The 26,773-nt window shown below is 42.4% G+C and overlaps 2 protein-coding genes across 2 annotated transcripts in view; both read left to right on the top strand.

The window, feature by feature from the left end:
* LOC118407460 overlaps nucleotides 1-1,946 on the top strand; it is a 3,658-nt gene extending 1,712 nt beyond the window's left edge. The window contains exon 3 of the mRNA XM_035807935.1: nucleotides 1,825-1,946. Coding sequence (XP_035663828.1) covers nucleotides 1,825-1,946 — 122 coding nt within the window. The remainder of the gene's footprint in view (nucleotides 1-1,824) is intronic.
* A 1,154-nt stretch (nucleotides 1,947-3,100) lies between these two features.
* Nucleotides 3,101-10,684, top strand: LOC118407459. The gene is made up of 9 exons (XM_035807934.1): nucleotides 3,101-4,036; nucleotides 5,917-6,184; nucleotides 6,364-6,678; nucleotides 6,991-7,305; nucleotides 7,493-7,807; nucleotides 8,189-8,506; nucleotides 8,747-8,854; nucleotides 9,293-9,509; nucleotides 10,369-10,684. Exons 1-9 carry the CDS (start codon nucleotides 3,101-3,103, stop codon nucleotides 10,682-10,684), a joined length of 3,108 nt encoding a protein of 1,035 aa, XP_035663827.1.
* Nucleotides 10,685-26,773: the final 16,089 nt, after the last annotated feature.

Below are 26,773 nucleotides of genomic sequence, written 5' to 3'. Positions count from 1 at the left end.
TGCTACGAGTCCTCCATCAACGGTCATTACCTGGGCAACTGTGGGAGCTCCTGTGCATTCGGGGAGGGTGTGGTGTGGAAACACTGGAAAGGCTCTAGTTACTCTCTGAAGTATGTGTCTATGAAGATCAGGCCATAATCAACATACCTTCTGCACTGTCTGCGTGGACTCTGTCAGTGCTTTAATGAATTTGTTGATCAGCAAAATTATGAAGTTAACCCACTGATATTGTGTCTGACCTTAAGTTCTCAGTTATTATTGTTTTGTTTACAGCAGGCAATCTAACCATTCAACCTTGCATACATGTACTAATTATTTGCTGTAAGTGTTTGTACTATTTGGGTTGTTACTGTTTATAAAATATCTTGCATAGAACAGAACAAAGTAAAGATTACATGAAACGCAAATAAAAGATATCAATTCATGGAAATATTTGTTTTAACAGCATTAATCAGAAGTGTTTGGTACCTAAGTACGAAAAGTGTAACGAAATACATTTTGAAGTGATGAAAAGAAGGTATATTGATTATCATGCACAGTTGAACTCAACTCATAATAATATCCCTTTGGAACTCATGGCATTTTATCGCATTGTATTACGATGATCTTAATTGAAGGCACGACCGTATAGCTTATAGTGATATCAAAAAGTTTTCAGAATGGTGTAATGCTTTGCTGAACTGTACTTCTCTAATGTAGGTCTTGGTAAAATCTTACATCATGGTAAGAAAAGCTGTAATGACACTCACGTTTGACATGATAATGCTATGGAAATCTTTTACGTTTAGATCGACAGTCCGTGCAGTATAATTTTCATCTGGGTAATCAGGGTACGATACACTTTGACTCTATAACCTTTTCAGTCCTCTAGGCGTATCCTGGTTACCCCATTCATTACACTACGACCGACTGTCGATCTACAGGTATAATCCAATGGACTTTGCTGTATTAAATAACCCCATTCTTTGTTCCCAAAACTAAGAAAAGAGGGCTTGCTGTAGTGTCTTTGTGGTGGTATGTTTGTTAGTTGTAATAATGATGATTTCTCGCATTATAAGATAAGAAAATCCATTGCAGTTTGGTCGAAGTCGGTGCAGTGTAAATTGGATTTGAGTAATCAGGACACGATAACGTTTGACCTATGACCTCCCTACTACAATCGACGTGTCCTGGTTGCCCAATCCAGCACAGTGCAACCGACTGTCTATCTATAACCCAATGAACTTTCCCGTATTAGATAACTCCATTCTTTGTTTCAAAACTAAGAAAATAAAATGAAAGACTTACTGCAGTATCTTTGTAGTTTTATCTTTGTTAGCTGTAATACTAATTATTTCTGACACCATAAGATAAGAAAATTTATTGCGTTTTGATCGACAATCGGGTAATTAGAACATGACATAACTTGACCCTATGACCCCTACTACGTTCAGTGTGGCCTAGTTACCCAATCCTGCACACTGCGACCGACTGTCAATCTATGACTAAATGAACTTTCCTGTATTTCATAACTATATTCCTTCAATCCGAACTAAAGAGGGCTTGGTGAATTCTGTGTCTTTGTGGTTTTTTATTTGTTATCGTTGCTTTTGGACACTGTAACCGTGTAGATAAGCGAGTTTGCGAGGAGCGCTTGGTGCAGTACTTGTGCCGGCCGTAGTGAGGCTCTTTTGGGCCGTGCTGACTGGAAGACACAAGCCACTTTGATTGTTTTACACTAAGAGCAAAAAAGACAAACTACCTAAAAATTGAAGCCAGTAGGTTTTGGTACATACGTGATCTTGTGTTGATACTGTGGTTCGACTTGTAGTGACCCCCTGACAGAATACAAGCCCAAACCGGTACCGAGTGGGGAGCGAGATCTCCTCGGGGGTAGTGGCAGCGTCTCCCGTAAGAATTCCCGTTGTGCCACCCGGGAGCACGAAATGTTCGGTTCGACCGATTGAAAAGCACCAATGGCCGCTTTTATACGTAATAAGTCTGGCCACTTTAGGATTGATAACGGACTTTCATGCTTCCTTTTTACAACCCTGCGTACGGATTTTGAAGAATGGCCGGGACGTGGCAGCATTGTTAACGGGCGGATTTGCACCTGCCCCCGCCGGCTAATGTCAGGCGACCCGGTCAGATCCCTGTTGTTTATCTGTATAGCTTGTGCAAAAGAAAATGCGTACTCACGATTTCCTACTAAAATAAACTTTAATGCCACATACAAACATAGACTAAGTCATGTAATAGCAAATCATTCAGCATCTACAAATACAATTAGCCAGTAAGAGGTTCTATCTTGGGATTGTCTGCAGATATGAGAAGTGTATCTTTCTCGATAATGAACAAGTTTTACTATCAGTGCTTGAGTGGCACTCCATCGACAATTTTTCAAGTACAGGTAACATGATCCTAACTGTGTAATCTCGACCCTCCCCTTAGAAAATGGGAGAATGGCAGAATCAATCCCCGCTATTAACACCTGCCCGTTCCGAGGTTTTGCCTCTAACATAGACAGCAGCCGAAGACATACCTGTGCTGGGGGTGAGCCAAACGTCCGTCAGGTCGTTCTCAATCAGGTGTAACGTACGTCTTTAAGTCGGCTTCCTCCAAGCCACTGATTTTCTTAACTTAAGTCGCCTACGTTCTTAATATTATCCAGGCAATATCGAGTGTCAGAAACAACTGATGATGATAGACACCGTTATGGCTATGGATATTCTTTAATTTGAGAAAAACTTAGGATTCCTGCTTCAAGGCACACCTGTATGTGGTGGAAGTGAGCCACACGTCCGTACGGCCGTTAAGAAGCAGGTGTGACGTAGTTGCTCAACTCAAATTTCTGGAAGGTATGGGTTGTCTACAGGTCAGCTGCTTCACTTCTCAAAATCATCAAGAGTCAGAAAAATGCTATTAATCAAAAGGTTTACTAAAAAGTTTTTTTTTTCCATTGGCAACTTAACACCCTTCCCCGGCCCTTGCTTGTGTTGTGCCCTTAGGTCCGGATATTCACCAAGATATGAGACACGCCTGTGTTGCTGGGTAAACAAACCGTCCGTGAGAAGCTTCAAAATCAGGTGTGACGCAGGTGTTTTAGTTGACTTCCTCCAAGATGGCGAGTGTCGCACTGCTCGCTGTCTTCCTTCTGTCCGGCAGTTTCCCTGCCCGAGCCCAGGACACCAGAACCGACCAGGCTGGGTCCGTCCTGCGGGAGTATGTAGACAAGGGCTACTGTACCTACACCTATGTGGTTCCGCCTGGGTCCCGTACTGAGGGCTGTGCTCCGCCGGGCATCGAGCGGCAGCTCGCCGAGACCAAGGAGGAAACGGGCCGCTTGGAAAATCAGGTGGATGTCCTGACATCGCTGGTGCAAATTTTGCTGAGTCAGCAGTCTGATTTAACGTCCAGTGTCAACAGTTGGGGCGATCGGTTAAAAGTGGAAGAGAACCTGACACAGGAGCTACAAGAACAGAAAATTCGTCTTCAGATCCTGGTAGAAAACCATTCAAGCCAACTTTCAACAGAAAGAATCAGGAGCGCAGAGCTGGCACAGAACCTGACACAGGAGATACAAGACCAAGAGAGTCGTCTCCTAACCCAGCTACAAGAACAGAAAACAGATCTTCAAACCCAGGTGGACAACCTGGCTATCCAGCTGTCAGAGGAAAAGGGAAAGACTTCGAACCTGGAACAGAACTTGACACAGAAGCTACAAGAACAAGAAACCCGTATCCAAACCCACGTACAGAACCTGACACAGGAGCTACAAGAACAAGAGAGTCGCCTCCTATCCCGGGTACAGAACTTGTCCGATGAACTCTCAGACGAGAAAACCAGGGGTGCGCGACTAGTACAAAACCTGACGCAGACGTTGCTTCTACAGGAGACAAAGTTTATCGGCATGATCAACAGTCTTTCTGACGAACTGTCGGAGGAGAGAAACATAAACAGGGAACTGGCACTAAACCTGACCCAAACACTGCTCAATTTGGACAACATGAAGTCAATTCTGTACGAACATGATGTGACCATCAAACAGCGTTTGAACGTAAGTGTATTTGAATTTCTGACTACCATTATTGAGCCGGGGTTTATTGAATTAGCTAGTTTTTCAAATTTCTTTAGTTATATTCACAAAGCGTCCAAAATCATGACTAATCTCTTGATTCCGATGATAAACTGCAAAACGTTCCCCAGGCAATATTAACATCTCTCTCATCTATCGTAAATCCCGTGTGCAGACAATATCTTACCACGTTAAGTTTACTCGCCTGAGCACAAGAACAACCACAAAAGACTGTCGGTTCATTTCAGGGGCAAAAACAGAATTATTCATGAACCTTTTGTTTCTCCCATCCCGAACCATAGACAAACCTCGCGGCAGTTTTCAGGTTCGCATATCACAGGTCAGTAGGCACAGGCTGAACCACCACAAGTCACATTCCTGAAAGTTCCCTCTCGGCCCGAAATAGAAATATTCATGAGCCGTCCTGAAACGTAAACAAACGCCGTGGCTCTGGCAGCAAACTCAGAAGGTATTTGCTATGTGGCTTATCTTATTACCTGAATGTCTTATCGACGGGACAAGTGACATGTTTTGTAGAAGTAAGTCAACAATGTAACAAGCATAAGTATAATAGATAGATAAATAGCCATTTCGTCACAAGGGACAACACAACTATTCCTTTTAAGGAATGGTTGTGACAGAGAGTGAACTTTCATACTTCCTATATCACTGGGAGGGAATATCCTACATTTTCCAAAAAAATGTTCCCTTTCGAGTTTTTCCAACTCTTTAGAATGCTTCATAAAATGACTGTTTCTAAAATCCTCCAGTCTTAAAAGCTAATGGATTTGTGTTTCCTGCCTTACAGGTATGAGCATAATAAATAAATAGATTGTCGTTTCGTCACAAGAGACAGCACAACTATTCACTCGCGGTCATTTTTGCTCAGACCTGCCCACCGGCTTTCATTCCTGTCTGTAGACGGTACTATTTACATCTTCTTTCTTACTGTGATGATAGTCTTGAAGAACCTCACGTAGAATTCATTTATTAATATATTGCATTTCGTGCGATTTATTAAAATTTTTCTCTTTTTCCTCCTTTTTCCTCTGCCGTCATATATCAACACATTGTACTTGTACAAGTCAAAAAGAAATCAATTATCAACAGATGTTAATCATTTTTGACATGTGGGTAGGTTGATTCACACTACTAATCAGTCTAAGTGGAACCCTTACGTTAAGTACTATGGCTGTACTATCGGAGGTGCATTATGCTAATAACTACCTTATCTAAATGATTAGTATATTAGAAACTTGATTTCTTTTGTGGTCAATGCTAAGGATTTCCAATTGGAGGTAAATGTTGTTGGAAGGGTGAATAGAATGGAAAATTATTATACGAATAAGGACCTAATATGCATAATTGATGCTACGGCTGTCATTTGTAGGTGACGGTATCTTTTTGGAAATGCTCATACAAATAAAGTGCATTATGCTGATGAGTGTAAAGTTTGCATGATGAATGCAGAAACTTCATATTTCTTTTGTCTTAAAGTGGCAGGGATTTCCTACTGAATATATAGGTAGCTTTATGCAAGGTGAATACAATGGAACGTGGGTAATGCTTAATCTAACCTTATTTGCATAATCAAGGTAGGATTTCCAATGTTTTTGTGGTAAATGGTAGGACCTTAATATTGCAGATAGAAGTAGCTTGACGAAAGGTAAATTCCCATAAATTTGTTTTGCTCCTAATTAATCTATATCATTTTCATACTTCCTATAACACTGGGAGGAATATCCTGCATTTTCCCAGAAAGATTCCCTTTCAAGTTTTGCCACTTCATAAAATGACAGTTCCTCAAATCCGCCAGTTTGAAAAGCTAATAGAAATTTTGTGTTTCCCACCTTACATGTCAGTGTACCTGTGAGCGGCTGGTACCGGGTGGAGTCGTCACTACAACTGCAGCCACGCTGCCCAGAGAGCGGACGGCAACAACTCAGCCCAGTGAGTCGGTTTCCACCACCGTCGCCCCGGTAACTGACATGACGTCACCCACGGAGCTTCCGCCTTCCACTCGATGCCACGAAAGTACAGCAGCTGCTGAGATCACGACCAATCAGCGGACGGTAACAGCACAGCCTAGTACCCCCCATCCTACCACAGAGTCCGCAGGTCCTGCAACCGGTGAGGAATCTATATATATGCAGTCTGTATAGAATTAGTGCATCTAGAGACTGGTATTGCTTGTTCTCCTTTGTGGAGGAATTAACTATTCAAATTGTTTTAAATCTTTTATTGGTCATATGTATACATGCATACAAAGGAAACTATTTTATGATGATAATCCTGAGCTGTTAATTTAGGAATTCAAATCCGTCTTGCCGGTGGCTCAACCCCACTTGAAGGCCGAGTGGAGGTCCGAAACGGGACCGGCCAATGGGGCTCCGTCTGTGATGACAACTTTGACCTGCAGGACGCTCATGTTGTCTGCAGACAGCTCGGCTTCGGGGCGGCCCTGGAGGTGAAACTGGCGGGTCATTTTGGGGAAGGTTCGGGGAACGTCTGGCTGGACGAGGTGGCCTGCAGGGGCAACGAGACGGACCTTGGAGACTGTCCTGCTGACTCCTGGGGACCGAGTGACTGTTCACACAAGGAGGACGTAGGGGTCGTCTGTGAAGGTAATGATACTTCATCAGAAGTTTGGTCCATTGAAGATTTAAAAGCCAATTAAACGGCTCATGTTTTAGAAGAGATTTTCTTCTCACAATTATAAATATAAATCAAAGAATAGAAAGAGACTCCGGCATAGAAAGACCTCTAAAATTGAATTTTCGACTGTTCTGATGATTTGCCTTTGGAGGTACAGAGAGCAATCAACCTACAGAAGTCGTCCTGTTTAGTATATGTTATTTTGACTTAAGTTTGTTCAATGGTCAGAGTGTTTTAGCATTTTCTTTTGAAAAGTCCTTTCTGTGCGTGTGTTTTCGTAGGAGGTGGATCCTTGCGGTTGGTCGGGGGCGTCGCGCCGTGGGGAGGGCGGCTGGAGTTCCGTCCGTGGCAGGCGGCGGAGTGGGGAACCGTGTGCAACACCAGCTGGACCGAGGCTGAGACTGAGTTTGTCTGCAGGCAGCTGGGTTATACAGGTGGAGTTAGCGCCAACCTGGCAGCTTTTGGGGAGGGGAATGGCCGGTTCTGGCTGGGTGACGTCACCTGTGATGAAGGCGACATCAGCATCACATCCTGTGACTCCAGCTGGGAACCTTCTGACTGTGATCATTGCCAGGATGTAGCTGTTGTCTGTACAGGTTGGTTCTTACTTAGATTTGGGTCATGCGGAAAATTATTTCAATATATGAACAAGATTTAATCGCAATACAAGTCTACAAAAATGCCAGTGGTGATAGTACTGAGACCACGGTGAAGGCTATGGTCACTAAACGGCGTTTCGGGACAACGCCTATAGTTGATGATCTTCTTTATTCAACATCACAGGTGGTGTGTCCGTCCGCCTTACCGGCATCCAGAGCCCGTTACAAGGCCGCGTGGAGGTTCGGTCCGGTGAGTTAGAATGGGGAACGGTCTGTGATGACGGGTTTGACGACAGGGACGCCCAGGTGGTCTGTAGACAGCTCGGGTATCGGGGTGGAGTCGCCACGGCAGGAGGAGACTTCGGAGAAGGGACGGGAAACATCTGGTTACAGAATGTCGGCTGCAGCGGGGCAGAATCTTCTGTAGAGGACTGTCAGATTCAGAGTTGGGGTAACCAAGACTGCAGCCACAGCCAGGACGCTGGGGTCGTCTGCACAGGTACGGAGTTTGCATGTGTTGCACAAAATCATTATTTACATATAGGCGTTGCCTTATCGAAATATTTATCATAAACGCCGGTCACAATTAATCTTTCTTTATACGTGCAGCGATTTCATGGATCATATATTTGCAGTATAATAGATTCATGGATCATATCAGTGGAGGAAACTTACCATTTTGCCGCATTTTTAAAACGAAATGACGAGTAAAAGAGCTGACGATGATGCTGAATTTTACAGTATTAATTTGATGTCTGAGGAAACACGGTTGGAAAAAGTTTACTATTTTCAGGAATCCATTTAAACTATAATTTAACCGTTTCAATTGAAATCAAATATCCACCAGTCAGATACCAGATACCTCCATATAATGGTATAGGTGAGGTTTCCATCCGACTTACCGGAGGTCAGAGTTCATCAGAAGGCCGTGTGGAGGTCCGGCCCGAAAACGGTGACTGGGGAACGGTCTGTGATGACGGGTTTGACGACAGGGACGCCCAGGTGGTCTGTAGACAGCTCAGGTACATCACAGGGTCCGCCAGGGTGGGAGGAGTTTTTCCCGAAGGGACAGGAAACATCTGGCTGGACAATCTCAACTGCGCGGGGAACGAGTCTTCTGTAGCGGACTGTGAGATCAACAGGTGGGGAGACCACGACTGTACCCACAAGGAGGACGCAGGAGTCGTCTGTGTTCTAGGTATCATTATCATCATAACATATTCGTCCCGTAGCTTAGGTGGCCGTAGGGGCAGTTAGACTGTTCACAATTGCTTTTCAGTTCTGGCGATCTTCGGCCAGTCTCGTCAGCTGGGCTGATGTCCTTCATGTCCAGTCCTTTAGGTATAATGCATGCATTTGTTGTTTCATAACCTATTATTCAAATTTGTTGATGTAGGACTTGAAACAAAATTATTTTTTTCTTTATGTCGTTTTCTAGAGGACGACTGTGCAGGGTATCATTCATCCGGATGGACAACAAGTGGAGTCTACCCAATCGGCCTCCTCCCCGCTAATGTGGAGGCGTACTGTGACATGGATACCACAGGTAGGGTTTTTTTTACTATAAAACATGGGAAGTTTGTGTCTTTACCTTTTATGCATGTGTGTATGTGCATGCGTGTATTTGTGTGTGTATCAGTGTGTATGTATGCGTGTCTGTGTGTGTTTGAATATGTGTTTGTGTGTGTAGTTGTGAATGTATGGGAGTATGTTTGTATGAGTTATTGTATGCGTATGTGTGCATGTTGTCTGTTTGTGCGTGTATGTCATTTTATCTCTTTCACTAACAAATTGGTTAATTACAGTCAGTCAGTAAGTCGAGGACATCATCATCAGATGCCAACACGGGAAGCATGCTGGACCCTCCTACTCCGCTCCTCCCTATCCTTCATCAGCGAACCTAGTTCAGCTGTGCTGCTCAGTCTATAGAGCCCGGAATAAGTCAAATTATTTCCTATTTGCTAACCTTACTTTCTCTCCACAGAAGGCGGTTGGACTGTGATCCAGCGGCGGCAGGACGGGTCGGTTCCCTTCAACCGGACCTGGGAGGAGTACAAACTGGGCTTTGGGAACAAGAGCGGGGAGTACTGGCTGGGGAACGAGAACATCCACCTGCTGACCAATCAGAAGAACTATCGCCTGAGGATTGACCTCGTAGACTGGAACAACGAATCACGCTACGCAGAATACAGTACCTTCAGGTGAGTAAAACACCTTCAGGTGAGTAAAACACCTTCAGGTGAGTAAAGTACCTTCAGGTGAGTCAAACACCTTCAGGTGAGTAAAACACCTTCAGGTGAGTCAAATACCTTCAGGTGATTAAAACACCTTCAGGTGAGCAAAACACCTTCAGGTGAGTAAAGCACCTTCAGGTGAGTAAAACAGCTTCAAGTGAGCAAAACATGGACCTTCCTTCAGGAGAGTAAAACACCTTCATATGAGTAAATACTTTTGTGTGAGTAAAACGCCTTCAGGTGAATAAAACACATTGAGGGGAATAAAGCGACTTTAGGTGAGTAAAATACATTTACGTGAGTTAAACACCTTTAGACACGCAAATACTCGTATATGCATATCTAAGTGTTCATGTGTGTGCGTGTGTGTTGATGTGAGTGCATAAGTGTCTGTATATGTATATGTGTGTTTATGAGTGTATAAGTGTGTTTGTATGCATGTTTGCGTGTACGTGTGAATACACGATCGATGCGTTTTTGGGCACTTCTGTACTCCCATATGTGCAGATATATATCTATCTCTCTATCTATCTATCTATCTATCTATATCTATCTATCTATATCTATCTCTCTCTCTCTCTCTCTCTCTCTCTCTATATATATATATATATATATATATATATATATATCCTGTATGTTTGCATACAGGTAATCTCGTGTGATTGCTTATTTGAGTCTGTATGTAATGTAATGTATGTAAATGTATGAGTGAGTATGAAGGTGTAGCCTCATTTAAGTATACCTCGAATCAAATTGTTTTTGTAGTTGTTTATGATGAAGGATTTTATTGTTCATATAAGCCCGCTGGTTTTATATTCCCATCTAGTGTATCCGGTGATTCGGACGGGTACCGGCTTCACATTTCCGGGTATTCAGGCACCGCGGGAAACTCCATGGCTCACAACAACGGGCGGAGGTTCTCCACTGTGGACAGGGACAATGATGACTGGAGTAGCGGCCATTGTTCCCAGGGATACGGACAGGTCGGCTGGTGGTTTGGGCTCTGCAGCAACTCCTGCCTCAACGGCCGCTACCTGGGCAACTGTGGGAGCTCCTGTCCAGTCGGGCAAGGTGTGATGTGGTACCACTGGAGAGGCTTCAGTTACTCCCTGAAGTCTGTGTCTATGAAGATCAGGCCATAATCAACATGCCTTCTACACTCCCTGTGTGGACTCTGTTAGTGTTTTGATTAATTTGTTGATCAGCAAAATTAGGAATTGAAACCAGTCATATTGTGTGAGTGTAGCCACCTTCCTGCAGAATAACAATCATCTTAAGTTCACAAATCTGTCTGTTCACGGCCGGTAATTTAACAATTCGATCTTGCATAAATGCACTAATTATAAGCTGCAAGTGTTTTGTCAGATTTCTACTTTTCGTATTTTGTATCCAATTTCATCAATGGTTTGTAGTATTCGGGTTGTTACTGCTTATAAATGCCTTGCACAGAATTGAACGAAGTAAAAGTTAAAGGATAAATGTAAGAATACATGAAAATACTTGTTTTAACTGCATTAATCGGAATACAGCATTCACTGCTCAAGTACGAAAGGTGTAATGAAATACAGTTGAAGTGATGCAAAGTGGGTGGATCTACTATCATCAAGTGTTAAATTCAACTCATAACAATATGCATTCATGTTGTATTGCATTAACGTTATATAACAGATCTTGATAAAAAGCACGACCGTAGCTTCTAGTGACATTAGAAAGTTGTCAGAATGGTGTAATGCTTTGTTGTCCTGTACTTCTCTATTGTGGGGACTAGGAGGTTTTAGTAAAACCTTACATGGTGGTAAGAAAATCTGTAATAACACGTTTGAGATCAGAATAAACGTACGAAAATCCTTTGCGTTTTAGATCGACAGTCCGTGCGGTATAATTTTGATCTGGGTAATCAGGGTACAATACACTTTGACCCTGTGACCATTCTAGTCCTTTCGGCGTATCCTGGTTACCCCATTCAGTACACCAAGACTGACTGTAGATGTACAACCCAGTGAGCTTTCCTGTATCGGATAACTCCATTCTTTGTACCTAGAAAAACTAATAAAGAGGGTTTGTTGCAGTGTCTTTGTAGCTGTTAGCGTCTCTTCAATGCACAGAAAATGTTTACCTGAACGAGTTTGAGGAAAGGGCTGGTTGCAGTACTTGGACCGACCGTAGCGTGTCGCTTTTGAGACGTGCTAACAGCAAGGCACTAGTCACTGTTTCTTACACTAGAGCCAAAAGCAGGGAAAACTACGAACGTTGTTAAGTTAGAAGATTTATACACACACATGCTCTTTCGAACATATTTTGTATGAAGCCTTTTTTTTTAAGGTTCGACGTGTAGTGAAGTCCCGAGAACCAAGACAAACCGGCACCGTGTAGTGAGCGAGATTTCCTCGGGGGCAGTGGCAGGGTCTCCCGTAAGATTTCCCGTTGTCTGACTCGGTGGCATGAAGATTGAAAAGTACCAAATAGTCGTTTTCATACATAACAAGTCTTAACGCTTTCAAATTGAGTTGAAGAGGACAATTAAGTTATAGTTTATTCTACAAAGTTACATACGGAGTTTGAAGAATCGCCGAGACGTATACGTAGCAGAATCGTCGTCGGGCACATATGGCGCTTTCCCCACCGCCAGTCACAGACAACTCGGTCAGGTCCCTGGTGTTTAAAGGGATAAACCTGGTGAATGGAAATGTGTACTCACAATTTCCTACTAACATATATTTTATTGTCACCATACAAACGTAGACTTTTGTCATATGATTAGCATCTACAAAACAAAAGGAGCAATAAATACTATGGACCTGAAGCTGAGTTTGTCTTAGTGTGCTTGTAGTAAAACTTCCTTAGGGGCATGAAAATGCTTTGTGCTGTCCCCAGAATATTTTTTTTATTTAGACGTTGAGCGGTAATGCTCATATTTCCTGTGTTGGTGGTCATGTTTCCGCCAGCCGACTGTCCTATTTGATAGCCAGATGGAAAAGTCAACCCCCTGTCTTACACCTGCCCGTTTTGGAGTCCTCCATCTGACATTCACAACAGCTTTAAGACATAATCTCAAACAGATCCTACAATGGCATACGATGGTATCAGAACTGGCCAAGGAGTGTCCATTTTCCATTGAGGCAAATTATCCCTCCTTGCCCGGCTGCACTCCTTGTCAAGTTTTGATACTATGTTAAGCCAACTAAGGTTCTGTTTGAAATGACTTAAGACCTACCTGTGCTGGAGATGAGGCAAACGTCCGTCAGGTCGTTCTCAACCAGGTGTGACGTACTTCCTTAACTTCAAACTTCCGACTGGTAGCAAAAGCAGGTGTGACCTACTTCCGTAACAAAGGCAGCTGTGTTGCTATGGATACTGCACCGACCAGGTGTCAGGGTGTGACTTAGGTGATTGATTTACTTCCTCCAAGATGGCGCCCTTCCTTTGAAACTTGAAAATCAAGTTATGACGCAGTCGTTTTAATAAACAAGATGGCGAGTGTCGCACTGCTCGCTGTCTTCCTTCTGTCCGGCAGTTTCCCTGCCCGAGCCCAGGACACCAGAACCGACCAGGCTGGGTCCGTCCTGCGGGAGTATGTAGACAAGGGCTACTGTACCTACACCTATGTGGTTCCGCCTGGGTCCCGTACTGAGGGCTGCACACCGCCGGGCCTCGAGCGGCAGCTCGCCGAGACCAAGGAGGAAACGGGCCGCTTGAAAAATCAGGTGGATCGCCTGTCGTCGCTGGTGGACACACTGCTGTCAAGGGTGGACAGTTTGTCTTCTGAACTGTCGGAGGAGAAAGTCAGGAGCGCACAGCTGGAACGGAACCTGACACGGGGACTACAAGAACGAGAAACTCGTCTCCAAAACCAGGTACAGAATCTGACACAAGAGCTACAAGAACAAAAAATATTGCAGCAAGGCCGGGTAGACAGTCTGTACTACCAACTTTCAGAAGAAAGAGTAAAAATTGTACAGCTGGAACAGAATCAGACAAGGTTGCTACAAAAACAAGAAATTCGTCTCCAAAGCCAGTCACAGAACATGTCCAATGAACTCTCAGACGAGAAACGCAGGGGTGACCGACTAGTACAAAACCTGACGCAGACATTGCTTCTACAGGAGACAAAGTTTATCGGCATGCTCAACAGTTTTTCTGACCAACTGGCGGAGGAGAGAGACAGAAACAGGGAACTTGCGCTGAACGTGAGCCAAGTACAGCTCCAACTGGACAACATGACCTCGATCCTGTACGAGCATAACGTGACCATTCACCAGCGCTTTCAGGTATGCGTCAAAATTTTATTCACTAACCTTTGGTCTATCGTATTGTGCTACTACCATTTCGACCTAACAAATATTATTCCCCCCCCCCCCCTCCCTTCGTGTACAGGAAAGGATGCTTCAGCTTATATATTACTGGTTGCCTTATACATTATAACGTTACCTAAGTTTGCCATACATTGTACCCGTTTTCCAATTTGCAATAAACTTTGACTTGACTTGACTATAAATCGTTTGTATTTGTATACTTCGGTGAAATGGGCAACAGATGGTTAAAAAGCAATGGCCAATATCCTTTTCTATATAGCATATCAGACAGAAGGTACGTTGGTTGTGGTGTAGTTTCAACCATGTTTACCTGCACTTTTACCGCATTTAAATTCCGCAAGGATCACTCTCGGTCAGGTAAAGAATCATTCACGAACCTCACCTGTACACAACCACCAAAACTCCTCAAGCATAACAAAGGTAAAAAAAAAAACAGAATTAGTTCTGTTCCTTTCGTATGTCCTGTTTTAGCCATATAAACACTGCAGGTAGCATACCAAAAAAGTAAAGAACACTTGAACATTACATGTATATGGCAAAGGGCCTCTTTATGTAATATGTGGTGGCAGTCCAGTCTGTTTGTTTGTCTCGCACAACAACAACAACAACAGTTAAGTGAAGAAAAGTAATTAAAAGTGCAGGAGGTAGGGAGAAGCATGCAAGGCTTATACAAAGCCCTCCTCCGTTTGACTAAACCAATACCAATCAGAATATGAATTATATGAAAAATTAAATAACAACATTAATAGCAAAATATCAACAATCAACCAAAGGAATCACTAACTGAGAAATATGTACAACATAACTTATGATACTATAAATCAGACAAAAAAAGCGTGCCATTATGAAAACTTTTAGGAGTGGCTGGAGTTTGATAGTAAATAGTTTCTAAGGCTTCTTTTAAAGGTTATCGCAGAAGTAAAATTCTCAGGGAGGTCAGATCGTTCCAAATATAGATACATTTGTATTTTACACTCATTTTACACAATATTGTCAGGTTTCCATATTTGACAATATGGAAACTTAGTGTTTTAGTGTTTTTTTTTTATTGGCATTAATCAAAACATCAACTGGGCAACTTGAAATATTGTAAATAAATACCTGTTCGTTCACGAGTGTTGTTGAGGGTGATATTTAAAATTGTGATATTTAAAGACCTCTCAAAATTAGGACATCGCAATTACTGCTTCCTGTCTTGACGTTCTCTCCCTTCTTGTTTCCTACTGGGCTACCTAAAACGTGTCTACATCTTGTTTGCATAGTTCTGAGTTCATTTAATTGCAACAAATTCCTGTTCCGTGTTAAGTAAAAATTGTGTTTCGTACTGCACGTCAGTGTCCCTGTGAAAAATCGGTACCAACCGAAACCATACCACCAACCAAGGCGACGAGCCCCTCATCGTCAGCATCCACAACTGAGGTCTCAGCAAGTAAGAAGGTGTCGTCAAATCATCCAGTGGTCTCAACAACTCACGTGGTATCGCCGAATCAGTCAGTGTCCACAACTGCAGCAGGTCCAAAGAGCACAACTACAGCTACAATAACACTTACTACTCGCCCCACTATTTCGTCAGCTGTCACAACGGAATATACAACTTCTATCTCCGGTAAGATTCCCGTCTGCATTGATTTGATACAGCCAGAGGCTCAATTTCATGAATGTTCGAATATCCTTTTTGCATTTATAAATATATAGCTGTTACTATTCAAAACTTCAGCGCTACTGGTTGTTGGAATCCTAATCGAAGTTCACACCTACTCACAACATTCGGGAGCAGCTGATATAGGTGCCTTGCCACTCACCATACCGAATCATTCTGAACTCATCTTCAAAAACTCACCTTTTTAGGTATCCAAATTCGTCTTGCCAGCGGCTTGACCCCGATTGAAGGCCGAGTGGAGGTCCGAAACGGTACCGGCCAATGGGGCTCCGTCTGTGATGACAACTTTGACCTGCAGGACGCTCATGTTGTCTGCAGACAGCTCGGCTTCGGGGCGGCCCTGGAGGTGAAACTGGCGGGTCATTTTGGGGAAGGTTCGGGGAACGTCTGGCTGGACGAGGTGGCCTGCAGGGGCAACGAGACGGACCTTGGAGACTGTCCTGCTGACTCCTGGGGACGGAGTGACTGTTCACACAAGGAGGATGTAGGAGTCGTCTGTGAAGGTAAAGGTAGTTTCTTAGTAGTTTAAATGTATTGTTTATGTTTTTTTATATTTTACCTGCAGCTGTGTATCTCCCCTGACAACGTCTGTGAAGGTAAGGATGGCTTAGATATGTGAGCCATTCTGGGAAAGTTTTCTAGGCTAAACAATGAACTTTTGAATGTCTGTAACAGAAGAAATACACATTGCTCATAACGAAAACAACAACATGTTTGATGTGGCCATAGGAGACGCAGCACTCCGGCTGGTTGGCGGTCGGGCTCCCTGGAAAGGACGGCTGCAAATCCGGCCGTGGGAAGCGTTAGAGTGGGGTGCCGTGTGCAACACCAGCTGGACCGAGGCTGAGGCCGGGTTCGTGTGCAGACAGATGGGTTATACCGGCGGGGTGACGTCATCTGGGCAGGCCGACATCGGAGAAGGGTCGGAGAACATCTGGCTGGGTGACGTCACCTGCAGCGGAGACGAGACCAACATCCTGTCCTGTGGCTTCAGCTGGGGACCTTCTGACTGCCATCATAGCCAGGATGTACAACTGGTCTGTTCAGGTTATAGTCATATACTTACATGGTCATAAAAATGATATAATTGCGGGACATATAAGCTTGCGAACACTGGCTGAGACATAGTGACACAGTGTCACAGACGAAATATAGTGGACACTACCTAACGTCTGACAGTTTCCAAAATCATACCCAGTTGCTTGAGTAACTGTTCGTTGAGTAACTCCTTTGGGGCATATCTTACTACCTGTATGTCTAACCTTCATCGACGTGACTGAGACATTATTAGGTAATGTGGAGGAGGTGATTCATTTTTTGTACCAAAGGGCAACATTGCCATGATGTATCAATAATTGTGATTGCACATGTACAGGTGGTGTGTCCCTCCAACTTGTCGGAGGACAGAGTTTATCAGAAGGCCGAGTGGAGGCCCGGTCCGGAAAAGGAGACTGGGGAACGGTCTGTGATGACGGGTTTGACGACAGGGACGCCCAGGTGGTCTGTAGACAGCTTGGGTATCGGGGTGGAGTCGCCAGGGTGGGAGGAGTTTTTCCTGAAGGAACAGGAAACATCTGGCTGGACAATCTCAACTGCACGGGGAACGAGTCTTCTGTAGCGGACTGTGAGATCAACAGGTGGGGAGACCACGACTGTACCCACAAGGAAGACGCGGGAGTCGTCTGTGAAGCAGGTATGATGCATGTACCTGTTGTTTCCTGACCTTTTTATTCAACTTTGGAATTGGAAACAAGATTTTTTGTCGTTTTCCAGGGGACGACTGCGCTGAGTACCAATCATCAGGAGTGACCACATGTGGAGTTTATCCAATCGGCCTCCTCCCCGCTGATGTGGAGGCGTACTGTGACATGGATACCGCAGGTAGTTTTTTTTACTAAACATGGGAGGTTTGCGCCTTTACCTTTTATTCTGCATGTATGTATGTGTGCGTGTTTGTGTATGTATGTGCATGCGTGTGTGTGTGTATGTGTATGCGCGCGTGTGTGTGTGTGTATGTGTATGCGTGTGTGTTTGTGTGTGTGTATCTGTGTGTATGTATGGGTGTCTGTGTGTTTGTTTCAATATGTGTTTGTGTGTATAGTTGTGTATGTACGGGCGTTTGTGTATGAGTTATTGAATGCGTATGTGTGCGTGTGTGTATGTGTGTGCGTGTATGTTTTCACTTTCACTAACAAATTGCTTGCATTTCTTGCATTTCCTATTTGCTAACCTTACTTTCTCCCCACAGGAGGCGGTTGGACCGTGATCCAGCGGCGGCAGGACGGGTCGGTTCCCTTCAACCGGACCTGGGAGGAGTACAAACTGGGCTTTGGGAACAAGAGCGGGGAGTACTGGCTGGGGAACGAGAACATCCACCTCCTGACCAGTCAGGAGAACTATCGCATGAGGATTGACCTCGTGGACTGGAACAATGAATCACGCTACGCAGAATACAGCACCTTCAGGTGAGTAAAACACCTTCAGGTGAGTAAAACACCTTCAGATGAGTAAAACACCTCAGGTGAGTAAAACACCTTCAGGTGAGCCAAACAAGTCAGTCTTGTTTGTACGTATGAACATGTGGTCAAACATAATGTTAACTTAATTATTATTCGTGGAATCAAATTGTTTATGTAGTTGTTTATACATCATCATTGGCCTCCGCCCGTCTTTAGAGACGATGGGTTTATCATATAATGAATGACAAAGACCTTCAGCGTACATGTAATTAGCCCACTTGTGTGATATTCCCATCCAGGATGACCGATGAGTCTGCCGGGTACCGGCTGCACATTTCCGGGTATTCAGGCACCGCGGGAGACTCCATGGCTTACCACAACGGGCGGAGGTTCTCCACTGTGGACAGGGACAATGATGACTGGAGTAGCGGCCATTGTTCCCAGCAGCGCGGACAGGGCGGCTGGTGGTTTAGAAACTGCAATCACTCCTACCTCAACGGCCGCTACCTGGGCAACTGTCGGAGCTCCTGTCCAGACTGGCATGGTGTGATGTGGTACCACTGGAGGGGCTCAACTCACTCCCTGAAGTCTGTGTCCATGAAAATCAGGCCTTCTGTTGGCGTTTTGGATCACTAAAATCAGAATTCAGACCTAGTAGTATTTACCTACTCAATTCTGAACAAGGACGCTTAATTACATGATTGAGTTATTAAACCTTACCATGAGTTCCTTACCACATGAAATGACAAATGACAACCATTCAATCTTGAATGAATTTTGCACGTGATCGGAAAATGTTTGCCGCACTTTGGATTTCATTCTTTTTAGTGTTTTGGTTGTTAATGCGTACACGATACATCATAGACAGAGAAGAAGTGACAACAAAGGAATATTTTAAAAATACCTTTTTTCCCTTATTTCACTAATCAGATAAACAGATTAACCATAGAGTGTTATGTGGTTTAGATACCCCCCTTGTAGGCATGGTAGGGTCCAAGGGGTTAGAAAGAAGCGAAAAAAAAAACAAGATATTAAGTTACGTCTGGAGAATAAGACTGGAAGGTTGGCCGAGACAGGCTGAGTGAAAAACTTAAGACTGTACATCAAGAACTGGTGTGTTTGATAACTTGTAAGGACCTTTGTACATGGTGTAAGAACAATGTAAATATATTGGAACGTGAAGTAAACAAGATGCATTGTACAAGAGCAAATAACATACATGGAGTTTTTCTTTTACCAAGGGTTAAATTACAACTCTATATATTAATAATCGTGATTATATATGATGTGTCTTTTTTATTGTAAGCACCACCGAAGCACCTTTTGACGTGTGCAAGATGTTGTACTGCAGTTTTTCTATAATGTGCTGATCAATATGGAAAAGCTTGGTGAAAATTTTAACATGGTACATAGAAAGGCTGTAGGAAAAGGGGGTAAAAAGTTCAAAAAAATACTGTAAGGAAGGAATGTAAGAAAGGATATAAGAAAGGTTGTAAGAAAGCTTTAAGAAAGCCTGCAAGAAGGCTGTAAGAAAGGTTGTAAGAAAGCTGTAAGAAGTTGTAAGTAAGCTGTAAAAAGGCTGCAAGAAAGATGTAAGAAAGGATATAAGAAAGGCTACAAGAAAGCTTTCAGAAAGACGGAAAGAAGGCTGTAAGAAAGTGTGTTAGAAAGCTGTAAGAAAGTTTGTAAGTAAGTTGTAAAAAGGCTGTAAGAAAGATGTAAGACAAGATGTAAGAAAGGCTACAAGAAAGCTTTAAGAAAGCCTGCAGGAAGGCTGTAAGAAAGGGTCGTAAGTAAGCTGTAAAAAGTCTTTAAGAAAGATGTAAGAAAAATTATAGAATGTTGTAAGAAAAGCTGCAAGAAAAGGTTGTAAGAAAGCTGTAAAAAAAACCTACAGTAATGTGTAATGTTGACATATATATTTAGAGGGTAAACTGACCATAATGGTTGTTATGTTACAACTTTTGATTGAAGTAACTATATTTTCTATCTTTGAAAGTCTAGTTGAATATTGGTTCCTATAATTCAACCAACACTAATTTTACTGACCTTTTTACTTTTTTTTTACAAATATAACCTACATGCAGCTTTTTGAGAGTTTTAAAACTTACAACTACATGTAAGATTTATAACATTCTATATGGTGTGTCTTTTTATTGTTTTATTGCTTGGTGGGATTTCAGAAGTTTGCAGGATCTTTTAACGCTGTTTTTACCACGTGCTGACCAGTAAATAATGTCTAGGTGAAAAATCCGAATGTAAAAATTTCTAAGAAAGACTGTAAGGAGGAAATGTAAGAAATGATGTAAGAAAGGCTACAAGAAAGCTTTAAGAAAGACTACAAGACGGCTGTAAGAAAGGTTGTAAGTAAGCTGTGAAAAGGCTGTAAGAAAGATGTAAGAAAACTTATGAAATGTTTTAAAAAAGGCTGCAAGAAAAGGTTGTACAAAAGCTGTAAGAAAACTTATGGTATGTTTACTGTTGACATACTGTATATATTTAGAAGGTTCACTGACCGTACATCTAATGGTTGTTTACTTATGTTACAACATTTGTAAGAGTAAAAATTTGAAGTTAAAAACAACACAGCTTATGCCCATATTGAACCAGTCTATGTAGTCAGGTATATATCGGTGTGGTCTGTTATTGAAAAAATGAATAAACAATTAGAAAAAGGCCTAACCTGTTATGGAAAAGCAGATTATGACAACATATATCCCCAAACTGTAGCATGTACATATAATGACTACATTTAGAGTTCTCACGTACAACTCTTTTTATGTTTCTCCCTACCAGCCTAGATTAACTCCTTTTCCCAGAAAATTAGTCTGCCATTTGCAGAAAAACAAAATGCCATTCGCACCACATGATGCCACGTCATCCCTCCAGAAAGGGCAAACATGGCCTAACGTCGTCAGACTAATGAAAACCAGACTAAAACCCAATACATGATCAGAAGAACAGTGGATCATCATTTCCCTGGTTCTAATCCATGTCAAAACACATCATCCCACATATCTTCCCGGCCAATTTTGCTCACTTGTCAGGACGTCCATAGATGACAGGCGGAACTCTCGCCACCACTGTACAGCGGCTCTCCGGCAATCCTCAATAAAAATCAACCTGCATACAAATGTACGTTAAGTGTGGAATTGTACTGATAAATCCAAACAGCACGATCTTGTGCTTTCATGTTTTAGAAATTCATTGAGAAACCAAATGAGATATCAGGAGGTTCAACGTATAGCAAAATCATAAACTTATCCTTTTATTATTGATTTCAACTAGGTGACTAAAGGTTAAGTATTTCTGTTGTTAGAAAAGAGGAGCGCAATGTCCAATTTTCATATGAATACAAATAATGAGCTCAAGCAAACATGGATCGAGAAAGATGTCTTAAATTCTAAATCATTCTAAATTTGTAAATCATTAAAGAAGGATTCAAATATGATTACTCGGTATTAAGAATCTGCATGACATGTTAAGACCGTGTTTCTTATATTCATATTTAGTAGACCTGAATGAAACGTTTGTTGTTTTGTTTATGTTTTCTATGCTGTTATACGAGTGTCACTCACCCAGTAATGCAAGGGTTTTCATGACAGACTCGTTTGTTGACCGAATGAGTTGAAATTTGGCACAAAGGTGGAGGCATATGTCCTCTTTAGATTTAAATATCTAGATTTGTTGTCCATTATTTTATGAGTGACTGAGCTGATTTCAAGATGACCACGCCCTTGCAATCCCGTCAGAAGAAAAATGAGATCCAATTAACGTACAATTAAGAATTTCCCCAAATAAATTTTTGCTTTTGTAGGAGGCTGATCCTGCACATGTAAGCTGCATTTTTCTATAAGCCACGAGCTTTTTTTAACTCTTAAATCCGAGCAGTTTTTCTTTTTCTTTCCTGTTGTAGAGTAACTACTTTCCAATCAACTAAGAGAAATAAAACTTAGCACACTTCTTGCCTTTAACAGTTTATAACCGTGTACGGTTTCATTTCTTTTGCTTAATGGAAAAGTGATCTAGCAAAGCAACAACTCATGGATTCGTGTACAAATCCAACTGGCTCTAACTCAGCTTACTCCATCCTAGCAGCTGTGATTAAGGAACCATTGGGAGTTCAGAAATGAAATGTGGCATGTAATCTATAGATACAATTGTTACAATTGTTATCTACATGTGTAATTATAACCTCCTTCAATAATTTTGGTGGTTCAGATTCAGAGCACTTGAAAGTGTCTGACAAGCTTACAAAGTTGTAGCCATTTGTTTATCACTGTAAGGAGAAAGACCATAGTTTCAGCCTCTTGTGACCATAGACTCTCTTATACCTATGGGGTCTCTTTTGAGTAATTAAGCTCATTTGTTAAAACCTGATGATTGAGAATCACAGAATAGTTATTGTATTGACAGAAACATTACAAAATTGATGGAAAATTTGTTTTTCTCAGTAAAGGTGTAGTCATCTTAAAATCCTCTCAGTTTCCTATGAAATAACAGAGACTAAATATTAAAGCTTCAATCTCAAGAGGACATATGCCTGTTCATTTTTTGCTAAATTTTAACTTTGACAAAAATGAGTCTGTTAAGAAACCATTTGCATTACTTTCTGACTCACCGTCGTAAATATAATTCTGTGTCTGCCCGCCCCCCCAAAGGAATAGTTCGTGCCAACTCTCAAATCTAAATTGACCAATCACATCTCATCATTAGCATAATGACGTACAGTCAGCATGTTAAACATATGATATCACATATGTATTATGTTATACATAAATATATATACACACTGCATTTTGCCTGATGATAAGCGATCAGCTCGCAGTCACGGTAAACACACCCAGAAAGCTGTCGCTACCTAGAACTCGAGACACATCTTCAGGAAGCAGTAACGTCTTGAGTCGCATCTTCAGGAAGCGGTGACATCTTGTCCTAGCAGGTAGGTGAGAACTGCTGTATAGATCACGCGTGAGTAGGGATATCTGAAATCAACTTCATTTTATTGTTTTTACTACATTTTACCTTGCGCGTCTAATTCTGAAGTAGCTTTTTTCATTAACAAAATGGTTTGGGCGTGGCATTTCCACAACAACAGTTTCAAACCAGATAAACTGCTTCTTGGTATGTATTTAAGTGGATTATATTGAAACTTGTAGTTGTTTATTGTCCCTCATGACATTTTCCACAGAAAGATGGGTGAATCCCAAACTCTAGCAAAGCACAATATCTCAGGAAAAACATTTCAGGAACAAGCATGTCTGAAAAGTACACGTCAGCAACAAGCCCAGCTAATACGGTAGGTACGGACTTCAAAGCTCCGTGTTGATTGGATTTGTCTGCTGCTTCCAGCCTCCTTCACAGCCTTCCACGGGCGTTGGCGTTTATTTTTCGGGGAGGCGCTGATTTGCTATTTTCACGATATTGGGGCCAGGTTTTATACCGATAAGGTTTTATGACGACAGATCGGGAGGGAATAAGGGATAAAGTATGCGGTGCGCCTCATGTTCGACATGATGTGTCATGGCTTCTCTCAATTTGACTAAATCATGCAGCTCTTATTAGTCGGTTGCCTTGACGATTGCATATGCGCATAAGAGGAACGCGTAAGCTGGTGCGATTGGTTAATTGTAATGATTATGGCTGGGTACTGATGCGGTGTACCGATACAACTTAAACCAGTTTTTCTCATTGGACCGGTCTGGAAAAACGGACCTGAAAAAAATCGGTGGACCGTATAATGGAGCTATTGGAAAATGAACAGATTACATGATCAGGCATTCAAACGTTTGGGGCTTTCTGGTTGAAGAAAATAACAAGGGCGAAGCATAGTACAGTCTGTATTGGTCAGTTTTGCTACAAAGGAATCTGTTTTGTGGATTATTGGACTCCCACTGGCATTCAAAAATCCCATCTCCATATAATAAGGTAAAAACCTGTTACAATTGACTATAAACTCTACTTGACTTCCTCTTGTTGGCCCCCGGTAAGACCCCAAATGCCTGCCGACATAGTGTGTCCATTTTGTAATTGGCGAAACCTGTTCCTCTGATTTGTTTCCAGGTCTGTTTTTTTCGGATTGGTCCAAGAAGAAGAAAAAATGTCTTGCACCTGTATAATGTACTGGTCCCTACACCTAACTGTTGGTATACCATGCTATGTGTGTTTAGTCCTATGTTCAACCTTCCTGGCCACTTTGATTTCATACTGGAGGCAACTTTTTTTTTTTTTGCTAAACTTTTTTTTTATTCGCTCGCTCGCATCAGTTTTGGAGTTCCCAGAGGATGCCATCCATATAATCAAATCAACATGGCCTAAGGAGTAAAAAAAGGACAAACTGAATTTTTAAGTCAGTAGGTTTTGGTACGTAAGTGCTCTTGTGTAGAGTCTGTGCAAAGGTTCGACTGGTGGTGACAGAACAAGCCCAAACCAGCGCCGTGTAGGGGGCAGTGGCAGAGACTCCCGTAAGAATTCTCGTTGCGCCACCCGGTGGCACGAAGTGTTCATTTCGACCGACTAAAAAGCACCAAAATGGTCGTTTTCATACACAAAAATTCTTAATTTAAGGTTGATACGTTTAACAACACAACGGAGTTATAGTTCATTTCGCAAAACTACGTAGGGATTTTGAAGTATCACCAGAACGTCGCAGAATTGTTGGCGGGCAGATGGCACCTTTCCCCGCCGGCCAGTCACAGGCGACCCGGTCAGCTCCCTGCTGTTTACCGCGGGATAAATCGTGCAAATAAAATGCGTACTCACGATTTCAAACTAAAATATACTTTATTGCCACGATAGAAACATAGGCTTAAGTCATGTAATAGCAAGTTATTCCCCATCCAGAAGGTGACAATCAGCGATAGATACCATTAGTCAATAGGTCCAATGCATAAGGGTGCCTGTGGTGAAATTGTCTTGTGGGCATGTTGGTTCTGGAGCCAAGAAAACCCTGAATCTGTTTTCTGCTCTCCCCAGAATCTTTTCATTTGGATGTTGAGAGGTAATGCTCATGTTTCCTATGTTGATGGCTAATCAAAAATAGCTGTCAGACGATTGAAAACTAACAGAACCTAAACGTCATCAAATGAGACGTAAGAAGTGTTTCTGTATCGATAATGAACAAGTTTAACTGTCAGTGCTGACAATTCTATTTCTGATATATAACTTACATCCTACCTGTGGAGCATTGACAACCTACTGTGGCAACCACAACGGGTAGCCCCCTGCCTTATACCTGCTCGTTCCAGTTGTGCCCACGTCATTCACATCTTAGGTTCTACCTGTGCTGGAGGTGAGCCAAGCGTCCGTCAGGTCGTTCAGCAGCAGGTGTGACGTAGTTCCTTAACTCAACTGTCTCCACACCATTCATGTTCTTAACGTTAGACGTCTTCCTTGTTGCTCGCGTTTCCTTTGTGACGGGTAAGAAAAAACACAGTGGGATGATTCGTTAAAGAAACTCATCAAATCAGACATAAGAAGTGTTTCTTTCTCAAGTTTAACTGTCATTACTTTAGTGTCTCATGCGACAACTTCTTTCAGATATTTACCTTACACAATTCCAACTGTACTTTTCGCACTTTCGGTACTTTCGTTTTCATGCCCTTTCGTTCCTTTTTGCACTTTCGGTAGACCTTTTCAGCCCTCGGGCAATAATTTACGAGCAGCTATCGTTACATTGAATTTTGTGTTTCTTGGATTAAAAAACATATAGTGGTTTTGCTGAACTGAACGGGCAACGTAGCTTATAAGTATACATGTGTGTGTGTATGTGTATGTGTGTGTGTGTGTGTGTGAGCACGTCTGTCTGTGTGTGTATATAGATGTAAACATGCGCGTGGCTCTGTGTGCGTGTATATATATATATATATATATATATATATATATATATAGAGGGAGAGAGAGAGACAGAGAGAGAGAGAGAGAGAGAGAGATGTGTTTGTGTGTGTGTGTGTTTGTGTTTGTGTGTGTTTATGTGTGTGTTTGTGTTTGTGTGTGTGTGTGTTTGTGCGTGTTTGTGTGTGTTTGTGTGTGTGTGTATTTGTGTGTGTGTGTGTGTCTGTGTGTGTGCAGATTCACGTATTTGTGTGTGTGTGGTTTTAGACATTCTTATATTCTGCAAAGATGGAAGGATGCCTACTACTACTATATTCGAAGGACAAACCGTATACTTGTATTACTGCGATGTGCCTTGACGTTCATGACACCTGTCAATCACAGTTTTTTTTTTAAAAGAACATGACCAGTTAGCATGAAAGTTCATCTGTGTTGGTAAACAACATTGTGGAAAAACTAAACTTTACGTGACCAACACCAAATTTAATTGGGACTTACCCCAATTGTCAGCCGACTCCGTCAGCCTTGTTCACGGAATGGACCCGTCTGCTGTAGCTTCCGGACGTGACGTCAGGGACACAGTGAAAAAACTGAGTGTCCTGGCGACTCAATGTGTATGTCTTTGGAGACCTCCGAGTTTACAGAACTTGGTCGCTGGTGGTCGAAAGTTTAGTTTTTCCACAACATGACCACTTGACTGAAATGTAATGTTATAGTTTACGGCGCTATGCCATGGTACATTTTATATACATGTATTTTACCCGAAAAAGCAGGAAGGGTCTGCGACGTCTCCAGAAAAACACGGGGATTCAATGACTACATTAAGAGTTCTCACGTACCAACCTTCTGATATTTCTCCCTCCCAGCCCTGATTAACTCCTTTTCCACGAAAAGTAGTCTGCCATTTACAGAAAAACAAAATGCCATTCGCACCACATGATGCCACGTCATGCCTCCAGAATAAGT

This window comes from Branchiostoma floridae, unplaced genomic scaffold (assembly GCF_000003815.2).
Source record: "Branchiostoma floridae strain S238N-H82 unplaced genomic scaffold, Bfl_VNyyK Sc7u5tJ_1353, whole genome shotgun sequence".
In the NCBI taxonomy this organism is placed as follows: domain Eukaryota; kingdom Metazoa; phylum Chordata; class Leptocardii; order Amphioxiformes; family Branchiostomatidae; genus Branchiostoma; species Branchiostoma floridae.
This window is presented reverse-complemented; position numbering and strand designations above follow the sequence as displayed.